The sequence below is a fragment of the Mirounga angustirostris genome, unplaced genomic scaffold (assembly GCF_029215605.1).
Source record: "Mirounga angustirostris isolate CCGP_5_RB_7025 unplaced genomic scaffold, mMirAng1.0.hap1 SCAF_4, whole genome shotgun sequence".
In the NCBI taxonomy this organism is placed as follows: domain Eukaryota; kingdom Metazoa; phylum Chordata; class Mammalia; order Carnivora; family Phocidae; genus Mirounga; species Mirounga angustirostris.
Genome location: NW_026991712.1, coordinates 178,425,282 through 178,450,412, shown reverse-complemented (window position 1 = coordinate 178,450,412; position 25,131 = coordinate 178,425,282). Strand labels below are relative to the sequence as shown.

At 46.2% G+C, this 25,131-nt stretch overlaps 2 protein-coding genes across 3 annotated transcripts in view; both read right to left on the bottom strand.

The window, feature by feature from the left end:
- Positions 1-8,653: 8,653 nt before the first annotated feature.
- FBXO42 (F-box protein 42) overlaps positions 8,654-25,131 on the bottom strand; it is a 100,618-nt gene continuing 84,140 nt past the window's right edge. For both annotated transcript variants that reach the window (XM_045898610.3, XM_064589868.1), the window contains 6 exons: positions 16,237-16,390; positions 15,212-15,322; positions 12,977-13,073; positions 12,443-12,499; positions 11,632-11,748; positions 8,654-10,635 (listed from right to left, as the gene is read on the bottom strand). In XM_045898610.3, coding sequence (XP_045754566.1) covers positions 9,520-10,635; positions 11,632-11,748; positions 12,443-12,499; positions 12,977-13,073; positions 15,212-15,322; positions 16,237-16,390 — 1,652 coding nt within the window. In that variant the 3' untranslated portion in view covers positions 8,654-9,519. The remainder of the gene's footprint in view (positions 10,636-11,631; positions 11,749-12,442; positions 12,500-12,976; positions 13,074-15,211; positions 15,323-16,236; positions 16,391-25,131) is intronic.
- On the bottom strand, positions 13,081-15,201 carry LOC123860032 (small nuclear ribonucleoprotein G-like). The gene has a single exon (XM_045898611.3). The coding sequence runs from the start codon at positions 13,892-13,894 to the stop codon at positions 13,700-13,702; it is 195 nt and encodes a 64-aa protein (XP_045754567.1). The 5' UTR covers positions 13,895-15,201; the 3' UTR covers positions 13,081-13,699.

The following is a 25,131-nucleotide window of genomic DNA, read 5'->3' as shown; positions in this document are numbered from 1 at the left end:
TTCAGCCCATAATAATCCCTACGGGCTAGAGTATGTCTGACACAGTAAAAGCTCTATAAAGAAACGTGTTGGCTGGGGGCACCTGGGTGGCTCAGTCGTTAAGCGTCTGCCTTCGGCTCAGATCATGATCCCAGGGTCCTGGGATCGAGCCCCACATCGGGCTCCCTGCTCCGCGGGAAGCCTGCTTCTCCCTCTCCCACTCCCCCTGCTTGTGTTCCCTCTCTCGCTGTGTCTCTCTCTGTCAAATAAATAAATAAAATCTTTAAAAAAAAAAAAAAGAAACGTGTTGGCTGACCGGCCGTGGCTGCAGCTTGGGAAATGGCCTCAAGAGGGTGCGCCTGGAAGAAGGACCAGTTAGGAAGCTGGGCAAATATTCCAGGCCTGGGTGGATGAAGACATGTACTTGTCAAGTGTGTACAAACACTCCCTGTGCCAGGCCAGACACGTCGAAGACCACTGTGAAGTACATACAGATCCTGCCCTTGTGAATCCGCCACTGGTGGGGACTGTGATCAAATAACCAGGCAACTGCACTTAGAAGCAGGGCAGTAGGGTAGAGAGGAAGGGCAGATTGGAAATGTCCAGATTCTGTTTAAATAGAAGATTTGGGGCTGAAGCTGCCAAATCATCCCCAGGGAGTTCTTTTGAGCCTGGAATGTGCCAGGCCTGTGCTTGGCAGCAAGGCTAGTGTCCTTGACCTGGACAGCCTCATGCATCACTTCCTGCTTACAACCCTCTACACCTGCACCTCGAGTCATGTCCACCGCCCCCCCCAAGCCACAAGGGCCACCCGCACCCTCTGCCTTCACTCACATACTCCAAACATGCTGGCCTTTCCTCTGCTCCTAGAACTTGTCAAGTTCATGCCTGCCTCAGGGCCTTTGTTGCTGTTCTCTCTGCACAGCTGCTCTTACATTCAGGTCAAATGTCAGCTGAAATGTCACCTCCTTGGAAATGGGAGCCAAACCCATCCCGTTTTTATTTTCCTCATGGTCCTCATCTGGAACGATCCTGCTCAGCTCTTTACACATCTGTCCCTTCTCCCTCACCCCCACTGAAATGTCAACTCCACAGGGAGGGTCTGGCACACAGCATTACATTAACGCAGGGGTGAGCGCCGGCCTCCTCTTCTCTCTATCCAGTCAGCCATCAGGGGCTGAGTTTTCTCCCTATACATTTAAACATCCTCTCTGGTCCAGACCCCACTCCTGCCTGCCTCTCATCCCCATCTCCAATGCATTCTCCAGTTCTGCCCTGTGCACTGACCTTCTCAAGGGTCACACTGACCTTCTCAAGGGTCACACTGACCTTCTCAAGGGTCCGGAAGGGCTGGTCACACTTGGATTTCCGTGCCTTTGCGAAGGCTAGTCCCTCTACTGGAATACCCTTCTCCTTTCTCCCTCTGGCACTGGCCACAGCACCTCTCACCCTTAGTTCTTGCGATTCCCTAGCACTTTATCTGATTTCTTTCCTTCCAACTGGAGCAAGTACAAGCTTTTACCTTCACTGAAATAGAACTTTGTTTCCTGACTTGATTTAATCTGTCTGCAGTCATTTTAATCCAATAATTTCCCGGTGAACTTGAATTCAGTTGACTTCTCATTCTCTACAGTTTAAACTCAATCTTCCTCAAGGTTGTTTCTTCTTATCTCCCCCTCCTCTGGCCCTGGGGCTCATGTTCAATGTGTAGGAGGGCCTACCCAAATGCCAGGAAAGCATGTCTGGGGAGGGAGGCACCCATTCCTTGGATGTCCTCTGTTCTGGACCTTTGTGGGCCTCCTGTTCCAGGGAGAACTCTCTTCCATAATTCTGCCACGGCCCCATCTATGCTGGCCTCTCCTCCCACTGTGGCTTCTGGTCATAAGCTTCTTTCCCTACTATATCTGAGGGGATGACCCCTGGTCATCAAATCCATACGGATCACTCTGCACTGCCCTCGGCTCCAAATACCAGCCCTTCTGGATATGCCAGACCTCCCACAGCTTCTCTGCACCTTTCCTGGACCACAGCGAGTCAGTCTTTCCCAGTGTGAGGCCTAGAGGCCTGCCAACATCCTGCATTATTGACTGCCCCAGGCCAGGCGTGGGATCCCCCAGAAAGGCTTTATTCTCATTTGCCCCTTGCCTCAGTTCAGTGGGGTGAGGCTGGGGCACAGAGAAACCCATCTTTTAGCTCTTTCTGGCTTCTCAACAACTCTCCTGCCTGACTGGCTATGTTGGTTACAGTTCTCGATCTTCGTATCTTTTTAGTCTGGTACCTAGACCGTCTTTGGCTTCTGAAGCTCAGGATTTGTCACCTTTGTTCAGCCTAATGTGATACCTCTCTGGTTTGTGATGAGGCTGTGAGCAACTCTAGGGGCAGGCCTTTTTTCAGCCATCTATGTCCCAGCACCTCAAGGGTCAGTACCTGCTCAGGGAAAGGTGTGCTGAGAATGAATGATCCTCAGGGTAGTGCTGGGCTCTCTTGGCCTTGCTGATGGGTGGGCAGGAGCTTCCTTCTTCCTTCCAGGTTTCTGCCTGGTAAGGCCTGGCTCCCAGCCCTTTCTCTTCCCTGCAGTGGGTGGGCAGACAGGTTCCCTGGTGGGGAAATGGCACACACTGCCAGGCCTCTTAGGCATTTTCTTCTAACATCAGCTCAGCTTTGTGCATGCTGACAGGGCCTGGGCCCAGAGCCCAGCCCGGTGGGGAAAACTGGCTTTCCCACAGCTGGGGGCTGGGGCAGAGAGGGAAGGGGGCCAGCCCGGGGGTGGTGCTCAGAAATGTGGCAGAGGCCAGGGATGGGGTCCTACCCAGGTTTTACCAATGGAGGGAGGGGAGAAATGGGCATTTTCCTCCTCCAGCCCATTCAGTTTCCCTCTGAAGACAGTTTCTCACAGAGTGCCCAGGACGCAAAGCCTTTCACAGGGTGCCCCCAAGTGGTCTTTTAGGGAAGCGCACTCATTCCACAGTTACTGCGGATCCAGCTAAATTGCTAACCTGTGAGGCTAGCTGCATTGCTGCCATGTTAGTGATAAAACTAAGCCTCGGATGGGGTCAAGGGGCTCCTACGTGCCCTTTCAGCCCTTGAGTTGTGGGATGACTTGTCTCAGCCCAAAGTGACAGTACCAGCTTTTGAACCAAGGTCTTTTCTGGTTGAAAGTCAGTCCATGTCCCTGTCCTGCAGCCTCTCTAGGAAGCCCTTTCCGAGTTGAAAGGGCATGGAGGGGCCCCTTGGTCCCATTCTTGATCTGACGCTTACATCAGTTCTGTCATCCCTTCCCATGCAAGTTATCAATCTCTGCTTGAGCACTTCCAGCAACGGTGGAATCACGACCTCGCAGAGCATCTACAAGAGCTCTGGACCGCTGTTGGCAGTGGTATATCGTAGCGGGGAGGGGACAGTTATGGCCACAGAGGGCAGAAGGCGGACCGGAGCTGGGGATGCTCCCCGGTCTCTGGGGAGGTGGGAAGGCACAGAGGAGCAAGGGTGAACACCGGTCCCCCGTGGCAGCACCACCAGCTGACCAGCCTGCAAGACTTTGAGGTGACGCCGCCTGTCCTGCTGGAGGCTAGCCTTTCACGGGTTCCCAGATGAGGGTGATGGGAGGCAAAGCCTCCAGCTGCAGGGTTCACTGAGGGTAGTGACAAGTACAAGGCCTTGGTCTCCTTGTCTGAGTCAGTGATTCCTGCGCTGCCTGCCCACAGAGCCCGCTGAAGAAGAGCGGTAAAGGCCTGGGAAGGAGAAAGGGCAGTGTGGAGCTGCCCTTCCCCTGGCTAGGAGCTGTCATTTAGACTAAATGTGCAAGGGCCTCTGGCCCGTCAATACCCAGAGGAGTGGCCCGGGAATCTTGTGCTAGGCCTGCATGGGAAGGCAGTGGCTGCCGCCTCCTGCCAGGTCTTGGGGGAATCGTGGATCTTCTCTGAGCTGTGTTCTCCTTGACTTTAAGGGTTCTCCCGAAATTGGCACATCCCCTCTTCTCTGCTCCCACACACCCTCTGACCTGAGGCTGATCATGTTGCTGCTGTCTTCACGTTCAGGTCATCTCTGGAGTAGGAGCATGCTCATCCGTGGTTAGGAGCATGGCCGGTGGCAGGGACAGACTGCATCAGGACGCTGTCTGGGAGGCTTACAGGCCAACCCATCCTGAAGGCTGGGCATGTGGGGGCCCTCCCCAGGCACTGATGCTTGCCTCCTTCCCCAGGACCACGGATCAGCCCTGGCACCCGACCCACCAAACACTGCCTCCTCTACAACATTCCACAGACTGCCCAGGCAATGCCTGAATTCCCCCAACAGTGCCGAACTGGTTCTATCTGATACATATAGCTCTGACCATAACAGAGTTCTTCCCAACAAGGCGAAATCTCTTTTCCAGAGCTTCTACCCACTGGACATTGTTCAGCCCAACACACCCACAATGAGCACGGCCAACCCTTCCACAAGGGCAACTGTAAAAGAATACAAAACAGTCATTCTACCTCTTGCCAACTCAGTAGCAGCCAGCAAATGGCGCTGCACCCTTTGCACCCAGGACCCTTCCTCAGGAAAGTTCTAGTTTGCTGTGTCTCTCAAAGTATAGGAAACGGAATAGACAGCATCAGACTACATGCTGTTAGAAATGAAGTTTCATGCCACAGCTTGGGAAACACAAATGTGCAGATAGGATGAGAGCTGCAGGCTCACAGCACCTGAGCCTGGGACAAAGCCAGTACACAGTACGCACTGAACGAAAAGAACATAATGGTGCTTGGCACAAAGACCCATGGGTATAAGAAACTGGCACACAGTCAGCAAGTGGCTTCAGCACTGGGGCAGCCCCCTACCCTTGTGGTGCCTGTCTCCTCCCAAGCCCCCACGCCACTGGGCAGACTCATGTCATCAGTCCCCAACTGACACTTCCAGACTGGGAGCCAACTAAGTGTGCCCTTGAATCCAGGCAGAAGAACACCTTATGTGCCAGAGGCAGAATTCAACTAGCAAACCAAGGAATTAAAGTCCAAAAGGGAGATTAAACAATGAGACAATTCTGACCTGATTTATGGCAGCAGCTGCTACTTACTGCTCTCGAGAGGCAAAAGCCTCAGAGGTTCTCACGCTGACATCTAAAAGATGACCCAGACAACCACAGACACGCATGATCCTTACCAGGGGCATGCCTGTAACAATGTACACAGTGAGCCCAGCTCTTTCCTTCCTGATCCTGTCTTCAAGGGTTCATTATAAATAATAGCCACCATCTACTGAGCACTTACCATGTGCCAGGCGCTGTGCCTAGCGCTTTCATATACAACCTCAGTTAATCCCCATAATCCTTTAAGACAGAAACAACTATATTTACAGATGAGGAAACTTGTATCCAAGGTTAAGCAGTAAGCAGGGGAAGGCAGGATTAGAACAGAGGCCTCTAAGGGCTTCAGGCCTGTTTCCAACCACCATTTGCTATGCTGTTTCAAGATCCTGGGGCCCCGTGACCTCCCTGCTTAGGAGGCCAGGGATGATGTGGTTGTTGTCCTGGCCCCTGGGCCTCTGCTCCAAGCTCATCACCTCTCTTGGGTCTCCACCACAGGTGGTACCTGAGGCTCTGAAATGCCAAGTCCTTCAAGCATGACGGAGAGTTGCTTTATTATTAAACAGAGCTGCCCCCTGGGAAAGCGCAACTCTCCACCTCTACCCCAAAACACAACCCTCCTAGAGCAGGAGGGCAAGTTTTCCAACTACCTCGCTTCCAACTTCAATCTCCAACCTCAACTGCTCTCCATCAAGGTTGTTTCTTCTTTTCTACTAATAAAACAGTTAAGACAATTCTGTCCATTTTGTTTTATTTGTTAAATTGCTAAAAAGTCATTGGGGAAAACCTTAACAAAAAAATGAAATTGACAGATTTAAATATCAATGAAGTCCACTTTTCATTCCTACACTGTTACGTGCCTAAAATGACCATCTCAGGGTAAGCCATCGGGGACCCCTGAGTTGTATGGGAAACATCACTCACAGCACCAGCTTCGCCAGGGCACGACGGGTGTGCACTGACAAGAACCCTGGTTGGTGGGAAGGGAGCAGAGCGAGGAAAGAGAGCAAGGGTGGAGCCAAGGCCTAAGGGTTGCTCTCATATGACAATGAACAGTGAGAGGGAGCCACTTACTGGTGACCATGCAGAACATGCCTTCTGCAGTTCGTGGGGAGGCTGCCCGGGACGCAGGCTCAAAGTTCGGCTTCCTTGCCCCTGGGTGTGTTCAGATCCTCCCCACTGACTTGTGCGCTGGTAAGAAAGCACAGACAATGCAAAGCAGAGCACATCACCATGCCAGGATCACCACAAGGACAAGGACAGACAAACCCACAGGAACATCACTTTTAAGGGGAAGCAAAGAAGCAAAGCAGAAGGAAACCCAGAAAGATAGAGGAAAAGAAGTATCCTTCTGTTCTCCATCAGCTGGTGGCTTTCTGTTTTCCAAGTCAAGACTTCTCAAGTTGGTTTTCTTTTGTTGTCTTCTTCTTCATTTTAGAGAGTTCCAACACAGTTCCTGGGATAGTTCGTGGTTTTAGCTCTTGATATAAAACTCAGACATTAAAATCAGATCAATCCACAGAAGGCTGGGAGGAGAGGAAGGCCAATATTACCCTTACAACTAAATTTAAGCTTGTTTCGACATCTAATTTGTGCTCCTAAAATACAGAACTGTGTGTGTGTGTGGGGGGGGGTGAAGGGGTGTTTATGCAGCGCACCACCCATGTTTAGAAGAGTAGAAATGTGAACGGAAATACAGAACCCTCTCTGCTGCCCAGCCTGCAAGGTGAGAAAACAGAAGCTCTGTCCAAGAGGGAAGGAAGACACCGAGACTCTCACAGGAGGTCCCCAAGGTGGCCGGGGAGGTCCATGTGACAGTGGGGCTCTCAAAGGCACACTTGCAGGAATGGAAGGGGTTAAAGCTTCAAGTAGAAACAAAATTTATTTTAAATACTTCAATACTGACAAATATTTGCTAATTTAGGTGCTCCTGAAGGCCAAAGAAATTTTTGTCTCATTTTTCTCAGTGAATTGTTAAGACAAAATTGGTATCCTGTCCAAACCAGAGCTGTAGTTAAACGTGCCCTCACTGAAGCATCCAGGGTGCTGGCGGATGCTCTCCGCACGTGGGACACCCGAAGTTCCCCTGCACGCATGGCTTCACAAGGGTCTGAGGACACGACCACCTTGACTGTGTGGAGTCGTTCTCCTAAGGTATCTGCCCACAGCACCCAGGAGCCACCAAGACCAAAACCACCAGGTGCAGAGGAGGCAGATTTTTCCTAAGGAGCTGTAAACCCAGTCTGGTTCCAAGCAGTCTCGGTAATACTGGGTGCCACGGAGTTCCAAGGAGCCAGTTACTTCCCAAGGGCATCATCATCACCTCCACTGCCTGCCCGTCTGGGGCAAACAGAGGGAATCCACAAGCCAACAGCTGGCTGAGGGAGGACACAGGACAAGGGGAATGGTCACAAAGTTGAGATTCTGAACTCTCAGGCTTCCAAATATTTTATATTTAAATAGGAACTGAGTTTGGGGATGCTGTCCATGCACAGATGCAATGTCATAAACAAGGTTCAGCAATAGCAATAATGTAATACCTAATTTTACAGGCTAAGCTTTCTCTTGTGAGTAAGGACCCCACATGATCTAACAGTCTTTGCCGAAGAAGGACCAGCAACAGCCCAGGAGCAAGGTGTCTAGCAAGCTAAGTGCTGAGCTAGGAGTAGGTGGACACCATAGTAAATAGGCACATGGTAGTTTCGTCATCTAAGGGAACAGTTTCTGGAACACAGACCTCTCCCTGTGATCTGGCCCTTTCCTGGGCTTGGCACCAGGGGGGCTTTCCCACCAAGACCACATTGTAAAAGCTAATGGTTAGGGGAAAGAATTCAACATGATGTAATAGGAGAAAACACACTTATCAGACAGACTGCTAAGTGTTGGCCGGAAGCCAGGACCCAAGGCCAGCTGTAGGCAGGCTTATGCTTGGGAAATGCTAATAAGAAAAACGGGAGTGTGAAAGATGGGAAATGCAATGTTTTAAAATTCAAATCCTAAAGTAAAAATCTTTCCACGGATGAGAAATTACCAAAAATTAAAGTGGTGCCATTTGACTTACTCTAACATCTTCTAGGCTCAGGCCATGGTTTAGAGACTGGTAATTTGTAACTTCCTATACAACCAAAGAAATGCTCTAGTTCGTTGCACTTTATCTCAGAAATGGCATGACATAAAAACCCAACCCTTATTTGGGTCACATGTGAAAGAGACAATCACAAAGGAGGGGCCACTCCTGAGGTCAGCCTTGCATCAAAGAGCTAAGCACCCGACACTCAACCCAATCAGTAGTCAACAGCCAGGCAGAAAAATGCATGTCACAACAAGGGCAGAAATCACTTCTAGAAGGAAGTATTACTGGGATTCCCTTTCAGGATCACTTTCCACAGTATATAAATATGGATGGGTGTGCCCAACGTGCTTTGGAAGTAAAAAGAAGCCCAAAGGGAAAAAACAGTATTTTTTGATGCTTTAAGGATTTCTCATGATACTGACATCTTGGAATTCCCTACCAGGCCCCTAAGTGATACCAGAGAAAGGGTTCCAAAAATATCTCTAGGAGATTTCCCTAGGCACCTTAGCTTTGTAAAAGAAACAGAAAGTGAGAAAGCTTTTAGGGCTTAAAAAAAAAAAAAAAAATCCACATATGCCAAAAAAAAAAAAAAAAAAGGAAAAGGCAGCTTCTGAGGATCAAGTTTTAAGGGAACAAATGTGGTTTTTGGCAACTTGCAATCAAATACGATTGTCAGAAAATTCCAAAATCAGACACCAATATGTTTTCTGAGACACGGAGGGAGCACGCTAAAGACCAGTGGACACTAGGTGGACAGGCGTCTCTGTGTAAACGCGGCCTCACGGTGATCCTGGCACACACACGTGGAACAGAATTCCTGGTTGGGTAACTTTCCTCAGTCCCAAGGGCAGACGGCATGACCTCAAAGAGAAGTCTGCACCGGTCCTGTGTGGTTTTAAAAGGAAGAGAGGAGGAGTTCTCTACAGGCTCCTTTCACCCTGCCAGCTCCTGGAGCTCGTGGGTCGGGAGGCCCCACATGCGCACCTTACACATGCTCTTTCTCTAACTCCAAGAAGGCCACATAAAGATTTACGGGGGCTCTTCAGTCGCTTTAGGTAAGTTCTGACATTAGTCTGTTCCCTAAATTCTTGGTCTAGTTACCAGCAAAGGAGAAAAAGGCAGCACAGCCTCTGCTAAAACACAGCAACAAATTTACCTGAACCAGGACGGAGACCGCTCCCTCTCTGTAAACAGAGCCGGCTATAGAATATATATTTATATATTTATAGATAATTTTTTTCTTAATGGAGATTTGATCCCAGCCTGGAGTGAGTGAGGTTGGGAATTGGGGTTTTGGTTTATGGGAGTAATTCTGTCCTTTGTTTTCCCAATTCTCAGTCCAAATGCTTGCACGCTGGAAAATTAAAAGCCACAGAAAGGGAAAGGGGTTTAGAACACATTATCTCTTTGCTCGCACAAAGTACAAGGCGTTTGTTTTTGGATAGTACTTCACATTCTGTTTCTTGTCCATGAGTCCTCCAAATATGATGAGTTCACCCCTGCCTTGGACCACTGTATGCAGGCTGGTTTCAGGAGGTCCGACTACAGAACTGCTGTTAAATACTTTCCATTTGACCCGCCCCTTCTCCTTGGTGTCCTTAATGTCTAGCACGTACATCTGCATGGGCTTGCAGTTCATACTCTGGTACAAAGGTTTGCCAACATTTAGGGACTGAGGAGGGTGGTGGCCCAGGCGGCGGGCAATGGGAGGTAAGGAATGTCCATCTCCTTGGGCAGGCCCTGGGCGGGGAATGGGCACTGTTTCTCCACTGCTCAGGTTCTGGCTCCCGGGAGAGCCTGGAGAAGACCCCAGAGGAGGACTTAGTGCTGCGGAGGCTGAGGGGCCTTTGGATGACATTGCTTTGATGGCTTCTAGGCTCCGACGCAGGGCACCTGGGGAGACAGCTCCTGCAAGGGCACTGGCCACGTGTGGCGGGGTGTGCACACCATTTGTCTGTTCAGGAGGGTGTCTCATGCTTCCCCCAACTGTCCTGTTGTCCATACCATCCATATGATTGCTACTCGATGCGGGTTTCAGATCCCAATTCAGATCTATTGATCCTAACCTCAGATCTTTCTGATCCGGTAGTGACCCTCGTCGGGGGGCCAAAGAAAGTCCCATTTTGAGGTCATATCCTTCAGTGGTAGATGGAGTGCTAGGAGATACAGCCTGCACAGGGCTGTCCAAGGAAGAGCCACCTAGAGCTGCTGTTCCTGGAGACAAATTCCCACCGTTGAGGATGGGAGAGCCATCTCCTCTGGCTGGGGAAAGGCTCCCTTCCCGGGAACTTGAGGGGGTCTGCCTTTGAGCTCTGGGCCTCAGTGTTCCCCAGCGGCCGTTAACACAAGGGGCTTCATCCATACTCCTTACTGGAGACTGAGAGCGGTACTCTCGGGTTTCAGGAACCAGGGCCGGAGGAGTGGCACTGATAGGTGATGGGCGGGAGTTCAAACTGGGGCTGAGTGGGGCTCTCCCACTGGGAGCCTGGCTGAAGACCACCACACACTGCCCCACCTGGAAGACAAAAGACCTATGTTCAGTTCTGATCATTCATTTAATATCAAACATTTTATTATGAGCACCAGGGCAGGCCAGGCATTCTGTAGGTACTGGAGATACAGAGATGAAAATAATGTAGTCTGCCTTCTAGGCTAGAAGGGGAGACAGACATAGGAACAATATATGGCTAAAGCACGACAAGTGCTATCATTAGAAGTATGTCGGCAGGATAGGGGTGGGGTGGAGGGAGGAATCAGTTTTTGTTTGGGGACCCTGAGGAAAGGTTCACAAAGAGATGCTTAAGGCTGGCACCGAAAGATCCATAGTGGGGGCTCCTTGCTGACTCAGTCAGTGAAGCGTGCAACTCTTGATCTTGGTGTCAGGAGTTTGAGCCCCACCGCTCGGCATAGAGATTACATAAATAAATAAATAAACTTGGGTCTCCTGGGTGGCTCAGTCGGTTAAGCCTCTGACTTTGGCTCAGGTCATGATCCTGGGGTCCTGGGATCGAGCCCTGAAGTGGGCTCTCTGCTCAGGAGGGAGCCTGCTTCTTCCTCTCCCTCTGCCCTACCCAACCCCGCCTCCCGCCCCTGCATGCTCTCTCAAATAAATAAATATACTTAAAAGAAAAAAAAAGGGATCGGAGCGCCTGGGTGGCTCAGTCGTTAAGCGTCTGCCTTCGGCTCAGGTCATGGTCCCGGGGTCCTGGGATCGAGCCCCACATCGGGCTCTCTGCTCCGCGGGAAGCCTGCTTCTCCCTCTCCCACTCCCCCTGCTTGTGTTCCCTCTCTGCCTGTCTCTGTCAAATAAATAAAATCTTTAAAAAAAAAAAAAAGGGGATCAATGGGGCTCACATAGGTTTCCCATCTAGAGGTTCACATATGAGCAATGCCCAAGGAGCAATGGTTAATGTCCACTTCTTTTATGATATCAAGGTGTTTTTTATTTCCATACAAATTTGCTTGGAAATCTGACAAGCCAATTTGGCTTTACAGTCAGTGCCCTGCTTACCCGACAAGCTGGGTGGCACCACAGTTCTGGGGCCCCATGGTCTTCATTTTCTACCTTGAGTGGCTGCCAGGCCCAGGGGCCCGAGTGCATGTGCAATAACCAAGCATCCTTGAAGAGCTAGAAGAGAAGGACCAACACCAGGACTCAGGTGAGGTACACTACACAACACATACACATAGTGGGAATCCCAAAGCTGTGCTGTCTGGTCTAGAGAATGTGCAGGCTCTTGAGAAAGAATAGCAACATTTGTGGTCACTCATTCACTCATACCCTCGTTCACTCACACACTACCACTGGCCCAGAACATGCGATTGTGCTTATAACCCATGAATCAATTGTAAGTGGTTTTGAATTTTGCCTGTGGTTGTGTGTGTTGAGTGTGTTGGTGGGGGAGAGGGTAGATAATACATATCCGCAACTTTCTGAATCTGCATTCTTAAATAAATTCCATGTAAACTCTGGCAGTTAGCAGCCTGTTTTTCTGTCCCACTCTTCCTTGAAAAAAACGATAGCAGCAAACCTTACAGCCTAAAGAGGAAGCGGGAGCAGGAAGAATATAGATATAGATATGAATATTTAAGAGACAAATGTCTCTGATTTAAAGCACCTCTCACCCCACAGGAAAAAAAAAAAAAGAAAGAAAAGAAAAGAAAAAGAGCCGAGTTTGGCCAGAAAATACCATGGCTATATACCCAAAGTGAAAAAGGTACTCTCTCAATAAAAAGGACGTCATGCTCACAAGGTGAGACGGGGAGCAAGTTTTGAACCCTTAGCAGCATGTGCCTTGTAATGCCACACCAGCAATACTCACAGCATTGGGACCGCCACACCCTCCAAGGATTAAGATAGTTGCATCATCTATGACAATCTGGGGAGAGGAAGACATTTAAAATAAACCTACAAAGACACAGGCATCTGATCTCCTATGCGTCAGTGGTATATGAAAACAGCCTACCCAGAACCCAAATTAGAGTATTCCAGTCACCATAAACTCTCCATTCTCCCAAAACCATGTCAATTCCGATCCTTGTGAACAAATTACTGATGATTCACCTGAATGGATATATTCCTTGTTGATCAAACATTAACGTGAGCGTACATAAAGTGCAGGGTTCTCTTGAGAAATGAAACAGCAAAGTAAATGTTTTGGGGAGAGGCATAATATAAAGGCACTAAAAATAAATACAACCCATTAGAAGTTGAAAAATAAGTACCAGCAAAAAAGAACGACAAAGTCTCTTTGGCTTATGCATGTTGGCAGCTTACCTGACTCCCTCCTCCCTTTCCCATCCTAACTGGAAGATGCTACAGTGTTTGCTGAATAGTTATTTTAATTCCTGAGCACCTGAGATTGGCCACCTCGAGGATGAGGACTGGGGCCGGAGATGTTCGGCTTGGACCACGCCCACTGCTCGAGGTCAAGGACCCAGACATCGTTGCTCCTATAAGATAAGGAAATAAGGTTGAAGGAGTTGGGAGCTCCCAGGGACCACAGAGATGATATAAATGAGGTTACATTTATATTTATTTTTTAAGTTATTATTTTTAAGTAGGCTCCATGCCCAACATGGGGATTGAACTCATGACCCTGAGATCAAGAGTTGCACGCTCTACCGACTAAGCCAGCCAGGTGCCCCTGGAAGTTACATTTATTTTTATTTATTTTTATTTTTTTAAAGATTTTATTTATTTATTTGACAGAGAGAGACACAGCGAGAGAGGGAACAGAAGCAGGGGGAGTGAGAGAGAGAGAGAAGCAGGCTTCCCGCGGAGCAGGGAGCCCAATGCGGGGCTCGATCCCAGGACCCTGGGATCATGACCTGAGCCGAAGGCAGACGCTTAACGACTGAGCCACCCAGGTGCCCCTGGAAGTTACATTTATAAAGATGCCCAGCAAAGTGCCATGGTCATAGCATCTTTTTTTTTTTTTTACCATTATAAAAGTTTATTTAACAAAAAAGTTCAATATGAAAATGCACACGACCTGATTTTTATATTGTAGTAAAACAGGTATTATGGAGGGGACATGTGGAAGCAGCTGATTTCTTCTGATGAACACACCCATTGTTTACACTCGCTCCAAGGCTTCTAACATGATGACACTATGTCCTCGTATTACCACCATTCCAATATTGTTCTGTTGCCCACTAGTTGCCATCTCCACACATTCATCTATCACAAGATTCATAAACAGATCGAACCTCCACAATATTCCTTGGACATGTCTGCCACCATTTAATTTCAATGACAATTTCTTGTCCATAAATGTTTTCAACTCGGGAGGTGAGCTTTGCTCATGGGGTCTACTCGGCGAGCTGAAAGATGCCTCCAAACGGAATTCGTGGCGTCCCTCACGCTCTGGTCATAGCATCTTAAACTATATTTTTCTTCCCCTCCTCTCCCTGGAACCCATCTCAAGACCTTCAAACCTTTGCTCTTCCCACTGACCCATAAAGCCTCTTTTCAGGCATGTCTGCAGCCACATACTAGTACCTGAAGTAAGAGTGAACCAGTGATAGCAGGAAATAGCTACTGGTCAAGATATAGCCATTCAAAAGCAAAAACCACAAGGAAGAGAAAAAACTGATGTAAAAGGTAGCTCTATCACTGTCCAGGAGATAAAGATTTATCGATTCTGGCTACAAAAAGTAATTTCACCATGGCTAATGAGATCTGCAGTTTTATTAAGGACAAACTGGCATCTCCAACCCCCAAGGGACCAGTATGGCAAGGACAGACTACTGGAAGGCAGTCACCTCGCTAAGGTCATTTACTCATACAGAGGATCACAGGAATAAGAACTCTAATACTATAAAGTTTACCCTAAACTTTCTCATCCGGGGGGCAGCTCAGTCTCTCCACAACTGTTTTGAAATGGGAAGATGGGGAATACCTTGTCTAACAGAGAAGACAGTTGGGTCTGGAATGCTTCTACTGTTGACAGCTCATCAACTTCCCTCTCATGACCATTAATGCAGCTACCATCAACTCAGATAAAGAGTGATTCCGATGGATTGCTCTGACCCTTGACTCTGGCCTGAGCTGGCCAGTTGTGGCCAGAGATGGTAAGGACAGTAGGTAGGGAGCACAGCCTCACAGAAGTGCATCGGACCTGACAGTTTTCTCCCTCCTACCCACTCCCCCAACCCATCTAATTTGGAGAATGAATCATTTACAACCTGTCCTGTCAATCTACCTCTCTTCTACAAAGCCCAAGAGGGCACAGGCTGGGACACAAAGGAGAGAGCAAGTAAAAGCACTCTGTGCTTCTTAGAAGATGGCCTTCTGTAGGCACAGGTAGAAACAAACAAGGTGGAGGCTATGTAAGAATTTGATCCCACCGAATGAACCACATACCAAATAAAAAGATTCTACACAGCTCTGATTTTATAGAGGAAGTTTTCCAACCTATTGCTCTGTGATTAGGGGATCAAAAACTAGAATGCTAGGAAGCAAGAACTGGTTGGATCAATTAGAACCATGCTGAGGAATACTGACCTGACTAGTTCACTCTTCTGACCCGTTATTCCCAGGAGTATTTGCCTTCAGGTTGATAGGCAGCAAAACCAAGTATACTTACATTTGCCGGGATCCTAAGGAGCCACCGAAGACAATCATTTTATCATCTATCACACAGGAGGAATGGCCAGCCATTGGAGGTGGCCCATGGGTTGTCACAATGCAGTTCCACCTAATACAAAAAGAGAGGAGGGAGCCAGCAAGTCAGCACCACCTGTATCTGGTCTTATGTGTTTAAGGTGGAAACAGTAAGTAGGTATCCTTTAAAATGACAATCCTATCACCTTCAGTGGAGATACTGTTAGGATAATAAATGGAAGATGGCAGAAGGTATTATGCCTTTCCTACAAACCTGCTAAAGCTATGCTCACTTTCAAGTTCTCAGTGTGTATCGCTTAGAGGTGGAGTATAGAGATGACCAGAGACGCCACCATGGCTCCTTGGCTGCTTCAGCCTGATGTGCTAAAGAAGCACCACCTTCCACTTCTTTCTACAGTCCTGATCAGCCGCAGCTGCCAAGAGCCCTGTACTAAGTAGTCCATTACAAGGAAAAAGGAAAAAGAGTGTCAGGAATCAGTCTTCGAGACATAGCAGAGAACAATGAATCATCTGGATCCACAGCATGCCTGAGGAATGAGCAGCCAAAACTGAAGAGCCCCTATTCTCCAAATGGCACATTTATTTTTCTAGGAAGAGGAATAAATCTCTTCCACTTTTTCTCTTTGGAACAGAGGTTCTTAGCTTTATTTTTTTTTTTTTAATTCTTTTTTTCTTCTTCTTTTTTTACCTTTTAAAAAAACTTTTTTAAAGGTAAGCTCTACACCCAACATGGGGCTTGAACTCACAACCTGGAGATCAAGAGTCACATGCTCCCCCGACTGAGCCAGCCGGGCACCCCTTAGCTTTAGGTTTTAAGGGGGTCCTGTAAACTCTTTGAAACTGTCAGCAAATCTGTGCACATGTAAATTTGTTTCCTGGAAAAGAGTCCAGAGCTTTTACCAAATTCTCAGAGATTCCTGGACACAAAAAAGGTAAGTCATTTTATTAGATTTCAAGGATTGAAAAGATCTTATCTTTGTGGCTTACCAGTTTTTAGAAGGTGAGTAAGTGTGTATTTCATCAAAGAATCTCTCTGGTTGGTGCAGGGGATACGGGCTTGGCCGCGTCCAGCCACCAAACAGCACCAGCAGGTCCTTGTACACGACCAGAGTTGCTCCAGCTTTAGGGGAAGGATAGGACCCTAGGAAAGGTCAATAACATCATGGTTAGGATTCAGGGTCTCACAAGCCATAGTTAGGTTGTCTACAGATCACCTTTCCCTGAAAGAATCACAAAAGGGGAACCAATACTATAAAACATAAGGGAAAGGGGGAGAACAAAACTGGTTTGAGGTCTGACAGAAAACCATCACCAATTTATACAACTTTTTTTTAATATAATTGATACACAATGTTATATTAGTTTCAGGTGTACAACATAGTGAATCCACAAGTTTATACATTATGCTAAGTTCACCACAAGTGTAGCTACCGTCTGTTGCCATACATCACTATTATCATATCACTGCCTCATACATCATTTATAATTAAAAGAGAGAAACCTGAGTTAGAGGAAAGTTACTTATTTTGCTTACCTGAAATTAGGGATGAGAGTACCTATCTCATAAGGCTGTTTTGAGTAATACATCTGAGGGGCACCTGGGTGGCTCAGTTGGTTAAGAGCCTGCCTTTGGCAGGGTCCTGGGAATCAAGCCTCACGTTGGGTTCCCTGCTCAGTGGGGAACCTGCTTCATCCTCTTCTCCCCTGCTCGTGCTCGCTCTCACTACGTCTCTCTCTCTCAAATAAATAAATAATCTTAGGGGTGCCTGGGTGGCTCAGTCGTTATGCGTCGCCTTCGGCTCGGGTCGTGATCCCAGGGTCCTGGGATCGAGCCCCGCATCGGGCTCCCTGCTCAGCGGGAAGCCTGCTTCTCCCTCTCCCACTCCCCCTGCTTGTGCTCCCTCTCTCGCTGTGTCTCTGTCAAATAAATAAAATCTTTAAAAAATAAATAAATAATCTTAAAAAATAAAAAATACACCTGAAGCACATACACAGTGCCTGGCACATAGCAGGTGTTCAATAAATGTTGACTCTCTTGCCCATCCCTTTAATCAGCTTACTGGAACCCACACAGGAAAAGAATGTAAGGAAATCTAGCGAGTACAAATACAGGCTAGTACCTGGGTGCAGCGTAAAAACAGCCGCTGTCAGCGAACCTGGGTAAAACAGGTGGCAGCCTGGAGTTCTCCTTTGTGCTGAGTCACATGTTAGCGGGGTGACCTCTAAGCCTCTAGCTGTGGGCCTCACTAGTACAAATGGGGGCAGAATTTCAGGCTCAATATGAAGGCATTCCAACGGAGCTGCAGGCCTGATACCAGCAGTGTCTATTAAGGCCCTCCAGGCTGGACTTCTGAGCTATGTTGACCAAATCTTGAAACAACAGAAATCTGGCTTATGCTAGAAAACCTTAGGGATAACAAATGTCACATAGAAGCAGGATTTCTCAGAGCCTTTTCTGTCTTTTAAATAACAACTGCTATTTCTCCCAATCTCTTACTCTACATGCCACATTCAGTTTGCTAAAGATAAAGAAACTTGTCTCAATACCCAGGTGTCAGTAAATACTGTAATATTCAAGAAAAAAAAATTTTGTTACCACTGCAGGATCCATTAAAAAAAAAAAAAAATCTTAAGCAGAAAGAATCCCAACAGTATATTAAGCTAATAGCAGCTGAGGTGTTCCCATTCAGGTAGAGAGCTGGGCCCCTCCCCTTCAGCAAGGGGTTTTGGGAACATGGTTTGAAAACCCCTCTTAGACTGCTTTAATGGTGTTGATAACAAAGTCTCAAGGCTGGAAAAGTGAGCAAGTGGCTGTCTTCCTTGGGCTCCAACTTAACAGGAACTTCCATGATCTACTGGGAAGGTACCAATCCTCAGACAGTGGAGTGAGCATCTAAGAGTACTATGTGGCATCAGCTATTTTGAGCACTTTCCTAACAGAACAGACATCAATCCAAACAGGATCTGACCACAGAAATGAGTTTTCTCTAGGAATGATTTTCCTGTCAATTAGCAGCACTGACTGAGGGAATACTGGCTGAGGTACTCCATGAGCTTGCTCCTGCTACCCTCATACCCTACTGGAATCATGACTCAGGGGGCTGTTGTCCTTCACAGTCTTGTGATCTCTACTTAAAACTTTTGCCTTCCCATGGGACACCTGGGTGGTTCAGTCGGTTAAGCATCTACCTTTGGCTCAGGTCACGATCCCAGGGTCCTGGAATTGAGTCCCACATCGGGCTCCTAGTTCAGCAGGAAGCCTGCTTCTCCCTCTACCTGCCGGTCCCCCTGCTTATGCTCTCTCTCTCTCCATAAAACAACAACAACAACAACAACAACAACAAACAAACAAAAAAACCCTTGCCTTCCCAGGAGGAAGCTTCCTAGAAAACTTAATATAGTGGTCTAGTTAAAATGCTAGTATTACCCCAAAATGACTTAATTTGTGAAATACCAAACAATGCTTCAAGTTCTTACCCTTACTTTGGAACTCCTAAATACTATGAAAAAGTTGGAAAAAAGCAAATAAAACACATAACAGATTCAGCAGAGTAGTTACTTAAAAACCTTCTAGACTGAAATTTGGTTTGGGATTTGAAATACTGGAAATCCTGGCTTTTAAAATCAAGTGTACAAAATGAAACAGCACCATTTGCAATGATGTGGATGGAGCTAGAGTGTATTATGCTGAGCAAAATCAGTCAGAGAAAGACAAATGCCATATTTTACTCATATGTGGAATTTTAGAAACAAAACGAACAGCCGGAGGGGTAGGAGAGGAATAAACCAAGAAACAGACTCTTAACTACAGAGAACAAACTGATGGTCACCAAGGGGAGGTGGGGGGGGGAATGGGTGAAATAAGTGATGGGGAGTAAGGAGGGCACTTGTGATAAGCACTGGGTGGTGTACGGAAGTACCGAATCACTACATTGTACACCTGAAACTAATATTACACTGTATGTTAACTAACTGGAATTTAAATAAAAACTTAAAAAAATAAAATGAAGCAACAGACCAAGGGTCCCCAAAACAGGAAAACATGGAATCAGAAGCGCCTTGCTGGCTCAGTTGGAGGAGCATGCGACTCTTGACCTCGGGATTGTTGAGTTCAAGCCCCATGTCGGGCCTAGCACTTACTTTAAAAAATAAACTGATTAAATTTTTAAAAAATCATGGAAATGATCAAACAGAATTCTTAATTGGCCATTTGTATCAAATCTATATCAAAAAATTTTAAGTGCAGGGCACCTGGGTGGCTGAGTTGGTTAAGTGTCCGGTTCTTGATTTTGGCCCAGGTCAAGATCTCAGGGTGGTTGAGTTCAGCCCCATGTCCAGCTCTGCACTGAGTGTGGTGCCTGCTTCAGATTCTCTCTCCTTCTCCCTCTGCCCGCCCTTCCCCCCACACTCACTCACTCACACACTCTCTCAAATAAATAAATCTCAAAAATAAATTTTAGGGTGCCTGGGTGGCTCAGTCGTTAAGCGTCTGCCTTCGGCTCGGGTCATGGTCCCAGGGTCCTAGGATCAAGCCCCGCATCGGGCTCCCTGCTCTGAGGGAAGCCTGCTACTCCCCCTGCTTGTGTTCCCTCTCTCGCTGTCTCTCTCTCTGTCAAATAAATAAATAAAATCTTACAAAAAAAATAAAATAGGGTGCCTGGGTGGCTCAGTTGGTTAAGGACTGCCTTCGGCTCAGGTTATGATCCTGGAGTCCCAGGATCGAGTCCCGCATCGGGCTCCCTGCTTGGCAGGGAGTCTGCTTCTCCCTCTGACCCTCCTCCCTCTCATGCTCTCTGTCTCTCATTCTCTCTCTCTCTCAAATAAATAAAATCTTTAAAATAAATAAAATAAAATAAAACTCATTCTCTTAGCCATTATATTAAACTGCTCTTCATACATATACATACATTCTTTCTGAGTAGTTGCCACAAGCAAGTCAGATAAACTTTAAAAGGTGGGAGTGTTTCAAAGCTGAAAAAATACTTTCCTAAGAATTAATTAGGTAAGCCACAGAGAAAGAGTACACAAGAGAGGTAAATAAACTCAACAGAAGGCTATTCTTAGGACCTCTTTTTCCCCACAAGACTCTGGGTCACAACCTACCGCTGTTACAGGACCCTTTACTTATTCTCTGAACTCTCCAATGAAGGGTAAACTGGGGCCAGTGACAATGACATATCAATCCTTAAGAATCACCTTAGGTAAGGACTTTCCAAAGTGACTTCTTGGGGTGCCTGAGTGGCTCAGTCAGTTAAGTGTCTGCCTTCAGCTCAGGTCATGATCCCAGAGTCCCAGGATCAAGCCCCGCTTTGGGCTCCCTGCTCAGTGGGGAATCTGCTTCTCCCTCTGACCCTCCCCCGTCTCATGCTCTCTCAAGTAAATAAAATCTTTAAAAAAAAATAGTGACTTCTCAAATATCTTGACCTTTTAGAAAGCCAAAATCCTTCCCTCTACTTCCTATCCCAAGGAGTGGGAGAACTCCCTCATCCAGCATTTCCAAGGCCTATTTCATGTCACAAATACATATTTTAATTTCAGCATCTTAAATATTTTGACAACTAAGTAGGGTCATACTTAAAGTTAACTGTGTTCCTCCACCTAAATTTGTAAGGAAGGTGGGAAAAAATTACCACACAAGAACAAATGAAGCGGGGGGGGGGGGGGAGGGAAGGAGGGCACAGAATTCAACATACAGCCCCTATATAGTTAGTTCAGGTAGGAGAAGTCAAAAATACTAATGTATCAGATTTTCTATGACCCAATTATGCATATAATGTTTGTATTTGTTGCAAATTGGATACTTTTAAATTCTTGTTACTTTAAGAATCAATAGTGAAGCCTCTGTAAAAAGTTCCTAATTTGATCATTTCTAAGAATCTACGTATTTCTTTTTTTAATTTAATTTTATTTATTTGAGAGAGCAAGAGCAGGAAGGGGAGGGGAGAAGAGAGAGGAGGAGGAGTAGAAACAGACTCCCTGCTGAGCACGGAGCCCCACCCTAGGGCTCATCCCAGGACCTTGAGATCAGGACCTGAGCTGAAGGCAGACACTTAACCGACTGAGCCACCCAGGCACCCTCCTATTTTGAATTTGTCTAAAGCAGAGGGTCTTTAACTCCCCTCCCAATGATCTTAGTTCAAGGTTTACAAATCAAATGAATTAAATTTATCGTGAGGTCAGAGACTGCAGGGGTCAATGAACTTTGGCAATTTCTGTAAGTTGAAGAGTAAACGGTCTTTTTAGCCAAGTGGGGTTCTCGAAAGCAAACAAGTTTGTACTAGAATTTTGAAAAAACAAGAAAACTCATATTCAAATTACATACCTTTATCTATGTTTTAAAGTTCCCAAGAAAAGCAAGCTATTTCAAGAGTACTTAAAACTTTCTAAAAAACCCAAAACAAACAAAAAAACCTCAAAACAGAACCACACCGTTAGATAAGGGAAATAACTTTTATATGAACTAGCCCTAGACAAAACGTGGGGTCCAAAACTTTGAAGAATTGTACATACGTACATCCAATTCATCCCATACAGTAGCTAGAATAATACCATATTTGTTTAATAATTTTTTATTAACACACACCTGCGTACCATGCTAGAGACTGATTTATTGGAAATCTGGTACATTATAAAGTACTTTGACAACAGCAGACCCTCCACAGTTAAGAGGCCCATCATCATCATCATGGTGACGTATGATGAAATAAATCCCCTTCCCTCAAGAAAATTCATATATGAAGGATTTATACTCATTAGGACATCTCTTGGCCTACCTTCAAAATAATGTGCCTACTAAGCCTCTAGACAGAGTCTAAATATCACTGTATCACAAAAGCTGAGGAAGAAAGGGTGTCGATCCCATGCAGGCTCTTGTCAAGCACCACAGGACCGAACGTGCCCATATCAAACCATGTTACTCGGGCCTGTTCCCCCAGAGCCAATAGTTAGCCTCACAGGGTTCATTCCCCAAACATAATCACACAGCAGATAGGATCAATGGAGCAAATCTCTGAACAAGGCACAAACCAAAAAGGCAGCTGTGGGAAACTGGATAATCAGACAGGCACCCTCCACACAGAACTAACATTCCCTAAAATTGCTAATTAGTTCAGATGCTTCCCAAGGTTCCTATGAAATCAGGGAATTTCACATGTGAAAGACAGTGGCAGAATTACAAGGCATTCTTGTTTACTTTTGCAAAGAAGATGGTAAAACAGTGAAGCAATTTCAAATTCTGGTTTGGTTTCTTTGCCACTTTCCCACAACTGTAGTTTCTATTCACACAGAACGAAGGACTAGAAGAACAGCTCAAATGTCTGATACAAGATAAAACAAGTACTGGTTTTAATTAGGGATGCGTATAATTTTATGCATGGCTAAAACATTATTTCTACGTCTCTATTCCATGATCGGTCTTTATTAATATTATCGATTTATTATTAAGGTGTTATAAACAATAGCCACCGTCCCCCTGGAGCGTTAGTTCTCAAACTCCAGCTTACGTTAAGTTAAAAGCAGCTGGAGGACTTGTTACAATGCAGATCTCTGGGCCTCACTTCTGCCTTTCTTATTTAGTAGGTATGGGGTGGGGGCCCAAAAGTTACATTTCTAACAAGCTTCCAGGTGATGTTCATGTTTGGGGACTAGACTTTGAAAACCATGTTGTAGAGTTAAACCACCCTTGAGTGAGCCTGTTAGATAATGCTCCTAAATGACATTAACATGGAATACATACAGCCTGCCTTTCTTTTCTTTCCTTCCCTTCCCCTTCCCTCCTACCTTCCTTCCTTTCTAAGATTTACTTATTTGAGAGAGAGAGAGGAAGTGAGCGCATGTGTGTGTAAGGGGGCGGGGGAGGCAGGGAGAAGAGAGGGAGAGAATCTCAAGCAGACTCCCTGCTGAGTGCAGGGTCCCACATGGGGCTCCATCCCACCACCCATAAGATCACAACCTGAGCCTAAGCCAAGAGGCATACGCTCAACTGACTGCGCCACCCAGGCAACCCATACAGAGTTTCTTCTATGCACACTCAGTATATGACTATATGGAAACCTTCATTTTGGTTAATAAAGTAAGGACAAAGGTCCAAAGTGGGCTTTCCTCAACAAATGCTTTGCTCACAGGGGTGCTGAAAGGAACCCTCACATTTTCAGTATACAAACATTTCTCCCCATCTACATACAGGTCACTTAACTTATACTTTGCAAAATAAATAAAAGGGAAAAAAAAAGTTCTACCTACTGGCTTTCAGGCAAATAGCTTTAAGACTTATTTACAGCAACACATGTTACCTGCTAATAGTTCTCCATGACTCTGAAAATAGAAAGACGGACGACTAGGAATTAGGGACTTACAGGAGGTAAAGTTTGAAAACGACTATGAACATGAAAAATTTAACCATGGGACTCATGAGCATACTAACAGATCCAGAAGAAAAATACTGGACAAAAATATTTTATTTTGCTCATGGAATTCCAGAATATTCTGCTCTGTGATTTGCTTTTTTTTTTTTTTTTTTTTTTAAGATTTTATTTATTTATTTGACAGAGAAAGACACAGCGAGAGAGGGAACACAAGCAGGGGGAGAGGGAGAAGCAGGCTTCCCGCCGAGCAGGGAGCCAGATGTGGGGCTCGATCCCAGGACCCTGGGATCATGACCTGAGCCGAAGGCAGACGCTTAACGACTGAGCCACCCAGGCGCCCCTGTGATTTGCTTTTTAAAGGGGGCTTGGTCTAAACTGGTTCTTAACTGGCAATCAAAAGATTTTCCTCTGGATGCTTTCAAATATTTTACAGTAATGATGCCGATGGGGACGTTAAAGCATAAATAACTGCTGAGGTTCCAGGTCACAGTCCCCACGTCGTGTTAGCAACTCTTCACATGCACTCATTTTCACATGCAGGGTAGGTCCAAAGAAAAGCACTCCCTCGCAGCTCCACAGGCAGCACCCTAAGTCCTTCCCACACAGAACTGGCCTCCAGGGCAAAGTAAGACCAGACAGACCAGACTGACCTACAATCCTACCTCACAGCTTCTTTTGTGTGGGTGCTACTTCTCTGTGGTAGCCAGGAGCCTCGAGTTGGTGTGTGCACAGGGGGTGGGAGAGATGAATTTTGCTGAGAGAATCCAAGCTGGGTCTTGGGAAGCTGACCAAGCCTTTGGCTTGATAGAGCTGTCATTATGGTAGTGTGTGAAGTGACTGACCTTGATAGCAACAGTTCAGAGGTCAGGAAAAGAATAATTTGGAAAGGCATTTCCCAGAACACCACATTAGCATCTGAATCAAAAAACCTAGAGGGTACGAGAGGACAGGCTAGAAAGTAAAAGGCAAGAAATCCCTCAAAGAAAAACTGCTGGAGTTGTAATTTAACTGCTTCCATCTCTAAACTATTGATTTTATAGGTAATACTTTGTCACAGAAACAAGGAAAGCATGTTGCACAGTTTTATCGTTTGAGGAATGGAGAGACAAAAAGGAAAACTGAGAACATTTTACAATTTCTGAGTATAAAATCTGTCTTGGGCTGTAAACACCTGGAAGACAAATAATTACTCAGAATGGTCTCCAAAGTACACAGCCAAGGTCCACAGGGGTTCTGTCTGGAAAAGATAACAGTCTCTCTCCTGATAATGAAAATATGTCCAATTTACAATCAATGTGGCCAATAATAATTACAATAAGCCTTTGCATTTATAGAGATACCCTCAGAAGATACAAAAATATAATGCTTATTTTACAGAAACAAAGTAGGAAGCAAATATAAAGCTATTATTTGGCTAAGTCACTAGAGAACCCCTAAACAGCTTTCTAGAACTTGGTTCTAGTCAAGTATGCTGTTTAAACAGTCTAAAATAGAGATTTAAGTTACAAGGAACATGGTA

Coding starts and splice junctions, on each gene's coding strand:
- LOC123860032 (XM_045898611.3), bottom strand. CDS start 13,894: ATGGACAAGAAATTGTCATTGAAATTAAATGGTGGCAGACATGTCCAA.